Below are 11,752 nucleotides of genomic sequence, written 5' to 3'. Positions count from 1 at the left end.
TTTCAAATGTTGAAAAATAAGACTTTTATCAAGCAAATGCTCATGTGCCCGTGGCGCAGAAAACCAAACTCTGACAGCAGGTGTTTGTAGCAAAGTAGGGTTTATTTGTAGGGCGCCAGGCAAGGGAGTGGAAGACAAGCCTCAGGTCCAGCTTGGTCTTTGAATTAGGGATGTTTTAAAGGGGGAAAACAAAGAGGCTGGGATTAATCATCGTCTTGTGACATTTCTGTATCATGGTTTCAGGAGTCAGGATGTCTCTGGTTTACGAGTCTCTGGTCAGGTGGTCCATGGCTCAGGGGTCTGTGAGCTCATCTTGCCCTGGAGAAACAACCTGAATTTTTATGTTAGTGCTGGTATCTATAATCACAGTTTTAGGACATTAATGATGTTATAGACAACAGTACTTTTAGTCATCTGACTGTGATTGATTAGTGTTCAGTTAACACAGGATTGATGTCAGAGGAGACAAGCAAGGGAATAAAGTTTTGAATAGAGAGATTAATCATAAACTTGGTAAGGGAACTTGGTTTTAGGGAGGCTCAGTTTCAATTTCACCCTGACCAGTTCCAGAATATGATGTGTCTCTCTGGTTTAGTTGTAAAAATGTTATTCTGTGAAGATGCTTGTGTCCCTCTTGCAGACAAAAGGGCTGGGCCAAAAAATAATGATTAGGAAAAATTGTAAAGTTAGGATTAGTGAATGAGACCCACAGATTTTGTAACAACGGAGGAAAAAACAACCAAAACACCCTTGGCTCCTGGGTAGGCACGGGGCAGGGGGTGGGGCATTCAGGGTCTTTGTTTTTCAGAACTGCTTCTGGGAGCTTTATGCTCTTTCTGTAGAAAAATGTTCCTTCATACTGCCTTGCAAGCAGCTGTGGGAGTGCGTCGCATTCAGATGGACGGCCAAGCCCAGATCGCTTGTGACTGTGACTGTGAGACAGCAGGGGCCAGCGAGCTCCTTCAGTCCCCGCTCACCACCTCCAAATGCAGTTCACCCTGGGCAGGTGATGAACAAGTGTCGCTGGCAGAGCTGTTTGGAATAGAGCACCTCAGTCAGTCCCTCTGAAAGCAAGGACTGAACTGAATGACTTGGATGAGATTGAGGACCCGAGGATAGGAGGAACCACGGTGGGAAGCCACACTGGGGGCCCTGTGAGCCTGTAATGCCCACCCAATGCGTGTCCTGCATGGGCTGCCTGAACATTGGAAGCTCTTTGTTTCCAGGGGACATGAGCACCCTCGGCGATTGTACTTGTTGGTTGTGTGCCCTGACTATTGTGACACTGCCTCAGCCCTGTAAGACTTTGAGTCAGTCTCATCTTACTGGCCAGAGCTATGCAGGGCCCTGAATTGATGCCTTTGGCCAAGTTAAAGGAAAAAAAAAGGTTCATATAGAAAGTTATGGAGGAAAGCACTTGGCTTTCTAAGATAGACCTTTGTGGCTAATAGGATGTGTTTTAACTGGCTTTGTGAAGGACCGGTACAGGGCACGATTGAAATCAGTTCTGCAGGTTGGCCTCACCGTGATATTTTCCTGATCATAATCCTGTAAAGGACTCCTTGGCCAAGGGGTTGGATTGTGAAGATGAGTTCACATAGCAAGAGCAAGACTGCTATCCTTAGAATGGCCTGCTTGCAAGGTTGACCCTTGGCTGGCATCTGGGAACTTCGATTTGGGAAGCGTTCCCGCTCTTCCCTAACTTGTAAGAGTGGCTCACTGGGCCTAGACTGTTTGTGTAAACACTGGGGTTTATGCTGAGCCCCTGCTTCCTTTCTGTGTATTTGGAATTTTGGTACATGCTAGGTAAAGGGTGCCCATAGGACCAGCCCTCAATAGGAACCCTAAACTGAGTCTCAGAGGGCTTCCTTGGGCAGAAATATAACATGCTTGTTACTGAATTTTTATTGCTCAGGCATAATGTGCTTGTGACCCCGCCATGGAAGGGGGAAGGCAAAAGAAACCCTGCACATGGATTCCTCCAGACTCTGCCTGTGTCTTTTCCCCTTATGATCTGGCTGTATATCTTTACCATATCTCTGTAATAAGTCTTAGCCTTGAAGACAACTACAGGCTGAGGCCCATGAGACCTAGCAAATCCCTGAGTGGGGTGTTGATCTTGGGGTCCCCCAACACAGTCACCAATGGAAATCTCAAATATTTTCTGATCACATTATAGATGTAGATTATTTTGAAATTTCTATTATATTGATCACTGCCTTGAAATTTAGATATTAGACCTGCCACTAGGTAGTTTTTTAATGTGTTGGTAAAGAAGTATGTATATTATTATACCACATTTCCAAATAGTTTTAAAATATAACTTTTTTATTGAAGTATAGTTGATTTATCAAATGGATGGATAACAGTGTCCTACTGTATAGCACAGGGAGCTATATTTAATGTCCTGGGATAAACCATAATGGAAAAGAAAATTAAAAAGAATGTATATATATGTATAACTGAGTCACTTTGCTGTACAGCAGAAAGTTTAACATTTTTAATACTATCTTTTGACATAATTCATTTTCTCTGTAATCCTAAGTATTTTATTTGCTGCATTATTTTTTAAATTTATTTTTTAAATTTATTTTTATTGGCTTCATTGGGGCTTTGTTGCTGCATGTGGGCTTCCTCTATTTGCGGCAAGCAGGGGCTACTCTTTGTTGCAGTGCATGGGCTTCTCATTGCAGTGGCTTCTGTTGTAGCGGAGCACGGGCTCTAGGGTGCATGGGCTTAGTTGCTCCGTGGCATGTGGGATCTTCCCCACCCAGGGATCAAACCTGTGTCCCCTGCATTGGCAGGCAGATTCTTAACCACTACACCACCAGGGAAGTCCTGCTGCATTATTCTGAGAGCCTGATTCTGAGAAGATGTCCATAGGATTCATCAGACTGCCAAAGGGGTTTGCACAAAAGAAATTTCAAGACTTCTTGCAAGGGGTTATTACCCTGCTCTAGATGTATTAATCACTGATGGACAATTTATTACCTATCAGTGAATAAACATTTAGTGCCCTAAATTTTATCCAGGGGCAAGGAAGAAGTAGTTCTACTGATTGCATTTAAAGGGGTAGCAGGAGCCAACGATACAGTCACTTTATATTTCATACCATGCTCATTCAGTGTGACAGTTACATATATAATGTATCTGAAAGGTGAGATATAATTGGGGGGTTTATAATGATGTTGATTTTTCTGAAACTGTAGCACCTCCTTATAGAATATAAGTTTCTTATTGAACTTTACTGTGTACAGAAAAATCCCACACTAAAACTGAAAAATCTCCTACTTCACTTTCAGGTGCCTCTCTGATCACAGAGTTCCACTTGACTTGGTACAAAGATAGTCTTCCACACAGCCAATGGTAGTGGAAAAGATAGAGCCAAGTCAACCTACAAAGATAATTTTCGTTCATGTTGCCTAGGTTTTTAATATTTTTTGAAGCCTTCCTTAAACCCTGGTGAACCTTTTTGCAAATTAGTGGTTAACACCTCCACATTCTAACTTAATGTTACAAATTTGATTTTAGCAGGTTCAATGGAGAGAGTAGCTAAACTTGTGAAAATAGCGTGTGAGTGTAGTCCCCCTGCTTGTTCCTTAAAGATGTACAGAGATGTGTTTCCTGTCGGCAAATGTTTTCCTTTGCGATGAAACAGTATGGAACAGAGGATTTTCTAATTGTCTGTAACTAAAGCTTTTCTTTAATTGAATACAAAAATACTATGTATGTACAAATAATAAGAAAGTTTATTTTATACTCTTCTGCCCACAGCTCCTCATCTGTGCTTCATGGTGAACTGCACGTGTGGCTCGCGTGCCTTCATAACTTTGCACAGAGCATCTCCAGCATCATATCATCCATGCTGACTGTGCCAATGATGGGCCTGAAGAACAGTTCGGCCAGGACATTGGCATTGATGAATCTGAGCAGGTAAAGGGCACTATTCAGTTCAGCGAATCTGGCCTGGTACCCGCTGTGCGTCATCCTGACGTGTTCACTGAGTATCTGCTGAGTTCCCCACTGAAGTCCCTGGATATACTTCACGCACTGCAGGCCGGGCAGGTCTGGAGGAGAAAAATCTCTTTGTTAGAAACAGCTCACTCAGAGCCCTTTGCTAGCTTTTTAAATAGGTCCATTTCTGCCCCCTTCTCCAATTAAAAAGCACTCAAGCTTGCTGGTTAAAAGTTCTTTTCAACAGCAAGGATAAAGTGCCAAACCGGTTCTAAGGTTTCAGGAGCAATGCTTCCAAGAAGGAGACATCATGTAATTATTCTTATTTCATATTTGCTTATGTTTGTATGCTCACATTTAAAAACTGCTGGCCCTGAGTCAACAAATGCATACTTACTTCAGTATGACAGTAGAATATAGTTTAATGAATCATTGCTCCAGTTCACTATCTGTGCACATACAAAGAAATTAAAATTATTTCAAGAAGTGTGAACCTTTTACCTATGGGAAATAGGCCTTAGTATAAAGGCAAGAGGTTTTGCCAGATAATATTTTACCCTCCTCCCTTGAATTTCCCACCATTGTAATGATTATAGCCCATGGTTGTAAACTTCACAGCCACCAACTATGACTGACAGTCTCATTTTAATTATTTGCCTGAGGCTGATTTTAGAGTCCCATAATAATTTAAGAGATAACACTGACCACTTAGCTCATCTCTATACCATGATTTCTATATTGGGGAAGGTTTTTTAAAAAGTGATTCAAATGAACATTCCAAAAGTTTCTTTAAAAAAAAAAGTAAGCAGTCTTTGAAAGCATTGTCTTACAGCCATTAAAGGGTTAAAAAGTAAACATAAAAACATCATGGATTGCAACATGGTACAAAAGTAACTTTTCAAATAGAGACTGCATGACCTTCTTGTAGTACAGTGTGATACCCAAGTAAAACTGAATGAAATACAATGCAGGAAAGATTAAATGCCTCTAAGTTTTATAAAAAAGGTGGTAAGAGGAGGCTGCTTTTAAGAGTCCTTTGGTCCTCCATGATAGTAATATTACTATAAAATTCTTTAACTTGTATTTAAGAAATTACCAATTTACCATTTGGTTTAAATGATGTTGATTATTGTAAGCATTTCCCTTCCCTTTTACTACAAAATCCAACAGAAGAGTATTTGAAAAGCATCATGCTAATTGTCACAGAGTAACAGAACCAGCCAGTGTTCTTAAAAAAAAAAAAAAAAACAGCAATAGGCAAGTCGTTTCTATTATAGGCAAATATCAAATCTGATAAATGAGGACAAAAATACAGCAACATCCCTAATCCATATTCCAATTCTGATTACCCCAGTCCATGGATTACCATCCCCTACTACCTACAGCTCACTATCCAGGCTTGAGACCCAATTTTATTGCACTTGGATTCCATTCATGAGGGTTAGAGGCTTGCATGAAACCACCAGAAATCGAAAGCTCCGCCAGGTCTAAATTCATGCATGGCTTATTAAAACTTCATCTTGTGAACTCCACTTTTCTCTGCTTTCATACCACACTCCTCTTTCTCCAGAATCCCCTAGAAGTGCGACCCCCCATCCCCCCCAACCCCTCCCCCCCCGCAAAAGAGTTGCCTTCAAAGGAAATTCAGGAAAGAGGAAAGGCAGATGGATTCCACACGAGGCAGGAGGGAAATGTTTTAACAAAGATCAGGGGATACAAAATGATCAACAGCAAAGAAAGGCCGAACACTTAGCAGGCATTACTTTTTCCCAAATGCAGGTATAATTGTGTTTAAAGCACACCCAGCTTAGCTGGTTTAACTCATTTGAGAGAGGATTCAGAAAAGCAGAGCAAGAATAAGGGATGCAAAACAGTGTGGAAGAAAAACGGGAAACTAGTGGAATGCAGAATTCTGAAAGCTGAGCCCTTGTCTTACCTTTTTATTCCAACAGAACAAAGCACATGGTAGATGTCTAATAACACGGCTGAAGGAGCGAGAACAGAAAACACTGTCTTCCCAATGAACCACCTGAGGCACTTATTATGGATGCAGATTTGCAGACCAGAGCTACTGAATCAGAACTTCTAGAAGAGGGACCTGGAAAGACTTTGAACGACCCCACCACCACCACCACCAAGTGCACAGGCAAGTTTGGAAAACAGTGACATGAACAAAAGATAACCTATAATGATCACTGGGATGAGCTGAGGTCTCTAAGTCCTGAAATGTGAGGTCTGAGTGAATTATTATCCCATTAAATATTGCTCTATACCCCTTCAAAAATGTTAGGCAGGAGACAAGGACATGACCCCAAGACTCCTGGTGTCAGGAAAAAAAGGATGTGGAGGGAACATAATAAAAAACTACCCCAACTCAAGCTGCCTGGAAACTTCCTGCCCACTTGTGACCCTTTTGGAAGGATGCTGGTTGAAGATGACTCTAGTAGTAGGACATACTCGAGACAAGGTGCTGGGCTGTGCAGGGAGATGTTCTCCAATGATTCAGTTGCACTGTGTGGGGCAGAGTGCTCAGCACCCAACAGACAACCTGAAAGTGTGGTGCAGCAGACATCCCCTTGGGCCCAGGAGACCCATGTTTCACAACTCACTGGCCATTTATTTTGTTGTAAGGTCACTTGAGACTAGACTACCTAACCTGCCAATGGGATGAAGGAAAGGTGAAGGGCAGAGGGGGTTGCTTAGGAGGTCTCTAAGGTATCTAAAGGCTCTAAAATACAGTGCTTCTACTTGCAGTCCCTAACATGTCTTTTTCCTACCCCTTTGCTAACCTGATACTTACAGACACTTAGACGATGAGATGGTCCAGCTGCTTAGGACCATTAAAAATGACCATTCAGAGGGAGACAGATGAAACACCAAGTCCAGTGTCCTGTCTGTCAGTGTCCCCAGGGGATGGTCTCTCTATGGGTCCTTAAGGAATGTTTCCTTTCTTGACAGCCTTGATAGACTTCCTTCAACAAAAAGGTTCTAGTAAATTTCATAGCTGGGTTTCAGAAAGAGATGTTGCAGTATTTGCAGCGAACACAAACTTCTTTTTTAAAGCTATGCTACTGGATTTAAAAGATTCGAGAAGGAACAGCCATGTGCCCTGAAAGCACAAACTTTTCTGTAGTAACAGAAAGGTATAGAGAGATTAAGTACATACCTCAACAAACAAACCCCCTCCTCTCGGCCGAGTTTCTGGCAGCACCCCACCCACTGAGGAATGGTTTCTGGAGCTCCCCCAACTCTTCTGAGTTAGCCATGATTCCTGACTTGTGCCCCCCAGACTCTCCTAACAACTGAAATCTCTTCAGGTGTCTGCGCCGGGGTAGGTACTGCCCAATGCTTGTAGGAGCAGAGAAAAGCCAGAGCCGAGGCCGGCTCCCTTACCCGGGTTAAAGAGCACGGTCCCCTTGAGGTAGGCGTACTCCTTGGTACTGATGTCCAGGCTCCAGCACTTGGCAAGGAAGCCCTTGATAGCTTGGACCTCCACGGCCAACGGCAAATGCTCGGCCTCCGGAGCCAGTACCAAGTGTGGCTGCAGTGGGGGTTGGGGCGGCGGCTCGTCGCCCGCGGTCTCCCGCCGCCTGGTGGTAAGGATCGTCTGCAGCAGGCTGGGCTCAGAGGTCTCCACCGTCTCAAAGTTCAAGCGGTCCTGGGCCAGCTCCAGCATGAGTAGCGGCGCCCAGCAGCTGCGCACCAGCACCAGCTGCTGGTCCAGGGGCAGCACCTGGAAGCAGGGCAAGTACTTGACGAAGCGCAGCGTCTTCAACAGGCCCGCCGAGGCTGCCTCGCAGACCACCTGTGGGCTCTTGAGGGCCACCCGCCGCTGCGCGCCACAGGAGAGGTCCCACCAGGGGGCCCCCGGCTGTGTCTCTGGAGGCACGTGCATTTGCTTTGCACTCGTGGGCACGTTGCAGAGGATGCCGCCCTGCCGCGGGTGGTCTTCACCGCAAAAGCTGCAGCGGCACGGGAGGGCCAAGGCCCGCCTGCCCAGCAGCTCCTCTCTGCACCCCAGCCTCTGCGCGCAGTAGGAGCGGTCCCACCACCCGCCCCCGGGCCGCGCCTCGGGAGCTTCCGGAGCCACGTGCGTTTGCTTTGCGCTGGTGAGCAAGCTGTACAGGATGCTGCCCTGCCGGGGGTGGTCTTCACCGCAAAAGCAGCAGCGGTACAGGAGCACAGTGGCCCGCCCACCGGGCAGTCCCTCCCTGCCCACCGGGGGTTCCGAGCCACAGGAGCAGCCCCAGCACGCGCCTTCCAGCCGTGCCTCGGGCGCCTCCGGAGTCTCCTGCGTTTGCTTTGCGCTCGTGAGCATGTTGTAGAGGATGCTGCCCTGCCGTGGGTGGTCTTCGCCACAAAAGCAGCAGCGGTACAGGAGCGCCACTGCCCGTCCACCCGGCAGCCCCTCTCTGCCCACCGGGGGCTCCGAGCCACAGGAGCAGCCCCAGCATGCGCCCCCCAGCCGTGCCTCGGGCGCCTCCGGAGTCGCGTGCGTTTGCTTCGCGCTCAAGAGCATGTTGTAGAGGATGCTGCGCTGCCACTGGTGGTCCTCGCCCGCCATGGCCCGCGGTGCCCGTAACCCGGCTCTGTCCAGTGGCTGCTGCCTGCGATCTATTTATACCGAGCGCGCACGCACGCGCGTCGGCCGTCTCCGCCTGGGCAAAAGCGCGGAGGGGGGCGCGGCGCTCGGGTGTGTTCGCCCGTGACCTCGGCGGTTCAAAAGGGGAAGATGCTCCTTAAAGGCTGAAAATGGAAGAGGAGTGGAGGCGTGCGAGCTCCCGGACACTTCCCTCCTTCCTCTCATTGCACCCGTCCGTGCTTCTGGAAGACAGAGCTGAGCGCAGGGAGCAGGTATTTGGGGCACTGTTCCAACTCTTGCCGTTGAACCTTGGCGTCTAATTTGCTCCCTTTACTGGCAGAGCAGGAGTACCCAAAGGGGGAAAAATCTATTTCTATGCCGTCTTTGCAAACTTTCATTAAATGACCAAACTTTTATGACATATTTTGTAAATGAATAGGGAGATCTCATTTTCAGGGACTTTGAAAAATATAGACAGACCATGGATCAGCAGTGTAAGCATCATATGGGAACTTGGTAGAAATGCCCAATCTGAAGCCCCAACCAGATCTTCTCACTCTGAATCTGCATTTTAACGAGATTCACAAAGGATTTGAGTGCACTTTAAATGTTGAGAAAGCACTGGTCTAAGGATGCTATCATAAGCTTATTGTTTAATCCAAGTAGTATTTATGAGCACCCACTCTGTCATAGGTTTTGTGTTAACGGGAGGCAGTGACCAGGTTATAAAAGTGGCTAATATTGGGGAATATAATAATCACAAGGGGCTACAAAGTTGCTACAGTGAGAACTTTGGATTCTTCTAGAGGTATTATATTGGGTATATATGCAATTAACATTCCTTCTCCCACCCTTTCTAAGTGAATAATGAGAAACACAGATTTCAGGAAGCCTGGATCCTTTGGTCCTCACTTGCCACACAGCCTCTTTGCCAGGGCTCCGTACAGGCAGTGAGATCAATGGGTATCCCCACATCACCACCTGCCCCTTGTGTAACTAGCTGATTGTTTCACTAACCATCTGGTTAACTTGAAATCACAACCTTTTAGTCCTCAAATTCCTCATCTCGCAAATGGAGGGTTTATTTTGCTATCTCTTAGGTCCATGGCTGAGAACATGGAGCAGGGAAGAGGACTGGTGTATACCACCTGGTATAGAATTCTCTCTCTCTCTCTCTCTCTCTCTCTCAGTTCTCTGAGACCTGGAATTCTGAGCATCAGAGGAAAAGTAGGGGACACTTATTTTGCATTCAACCTGAAATTTTATTCTGCCTGTGAGAGGCCCTATAAAATCTCCATACTGGCACCAGATTGCCTTGATTTTAATTCTGGCCCAGACACTTTGTAGCTCTGTGGCCTTGGGCAATGTATTAGTTTCCTATTGCTGCTGAAGCAAATTACCACAAATTTAGTTGGCTTAAGGCAACACAAATTTATTATGTTACAGTGCTGGAGGCCAGAAGTCTGAAATCAGTTTCACTGGTCTAAAATCAAGGTGACATTCCTTCTGGAGGCCCTAGGGGAGACTATATTTTCTGGCCTTTTCCAGCTTCTAGAAGCTGCTTACATTCCTTGGCTCCTGGCCACATCACTCCTGCCTCTGTTTCTGTCTCCTTTCTGACTCTTTTAAGGATCTTTATAATTACATTGGGCAAATCTAGATAATCTAGAATAATCTCTCCATCACAGAGTTTGTAATTAAATCACATTTGGAAAGTCCCTTTTACCATGTAAGCTAACATCTTCACAGGTGCTGAGGATTAGGACATGAACATCATTGGAGGCATTATTTGGCCTTTCACAGGACAGTTACTCAAGCCACCTGTGCCTCAATTTCCGTATTTATAAAACGTGGACAGTGGTCTCTGTGAGGTAATCCTCCTGCGTGAGCTAATTCATGTAAAATGTTTGCTTGGTACATGGTAAGTGTTGGATATATCAACCATTACCTACCTCTTTTTAAGATAATGTGGGATAACTTCAGGGTTAAGAAGAAATACAACCTCAGCGCCACCATTATTCTCTCTCTCCTAGGGAAGCCCACCCTCACTCTCCACCCTGAAGCTGTCTCATTTTTTTCTGCATGTCCACATTTCTTGGCCCAGATTCAAAACACTGGATGGGTCACCTGGTCCACAACAATAATATATATTGGAAGTGTTATCTCATTGTCCATTTCATCATTTGCCATTTCCAATGTTGAAGCTACTGTTTGGGGTATCGTTAGTGTTGCTTCAGCAATATCCCTGCTTGATGAACCCACCAACCAGCCTCTCTGAAAAGCCCCAGGCTGCCTCAGTCCCCTCCTTACGTTGCCAGTACTAGTTACTTTTTATTGTGCTCCATTTTATTTTCTTCTTAACAATGATCAGAATTGGGTATGATTGATTTATTTAGTTATTTGATGCTTGTTGATTTTCTCTCTCAACTAGTATAAAAGTCCCTTGAGAGAAAGGAATCAGCCATGCTGTATCCCAGCAACTAGAACAATGTCTGGCGTACCCTAGGTGCTCGAAATTATATTTGTTGGCCAACTGTATCTTTAGAGAAAGAGGAGAAGGCTGTAGCTCCTACTCTGAACACAGAGGGCAAGTGTTCCCACACAACTGTGGCTGCACTGAGCCCAGAGCGAGAAGCAAGGAGGCCCTGTTGGGCTCAGAGCTTTCTGGAGGCCTTTAAAAAATTTTTTTTTAATTTTTATTGAAGTATAGTTGATTTACAGTGTTGTGTTAATTACTGCTATACAGCAAAGTGACTCAGTTTTATATATATATATATATATATATATATATATATATACACATTCTTTTTCATATTGTTTTCCTTTATAGTTTGTCAGAGGATACTGAATATAGTTCCCTGTGCTATACAGTAGGACCTTTTTGTTTATCCACCCTATATATAGTAGTTTGCATCTGCTAATTCCAGACTCCCAATCCATCCCTCTCCCACCTCTGTCCTCCTTGGCAACCACCAGTCTATTCTCTGTGTCCGTAATTCTGTTTCTGCTTCATAGATAGGTTCATATGTGTCATATTTTATGTTCCTGATATGTGATATCATATGGTATTTATCTTTCTCTTTCTGACTTCACCTAATGTGATAATCTCTAGTTGCATCCATGTTGCTGCAAATGGCATTATTTCTTTTCTTTTTTTTTTTTTTTTGCTGAGTAGTATTCCATTGTATACATGTATCATATCTTTATCCATTCATC

The 11,752-nt window shown here is 44.9% G+C and overlaps 1 protein-coding gene across 1 annotated transcript; it reads right to left on the bottom strand.

The window, feature by feature from the left end:
- Positions 1-3,500: 3,500 nt before the first annotated feature.
- Positions 3,501-8,536, bottom strand: NR0B1 (nuclear receptor subfamily 0 group B member 1). Its single transcript, XM_057719035.1, has 2 exons — positions 7,348-8,536; positions 3,501-4,067 (listed from the first exon to the last, which is right to left on the bottom strand). The coding sequence occupies exons 1-2, from the start codon at positions 8,516-8,518 to the stop codon at positions 3,823-3,825; spliced, it is 1,416 nt and encodes a 471-aa protein (XP_057575018.1). The 5' UTR covers positions 8,519-8,536; the 3' UTR covers positions 3,501-3,822.
- Positions 8,537-11,752: the final 3,216 nt, after the last annotated feature.

Source organism: Hippopotamus amphibius, chromosome X (assembly GCF_030028045.1).
Source record: "Hippopotamus amphibius kiboko isolate mHipAmp2 chromosome X, mHipAmp2.hap2, whole genome shotgun sequence".
Taxonomy (NCBI): Eukaryota; Metazoa; Chordata; class Mammalia; order Artiodactyla; family Hippopotamidae; genus Hippopotamus; species Hippopotamus amphibius.
This window is presented reverse-complemented; position numbering and strand designations above follow the sequence as displayed.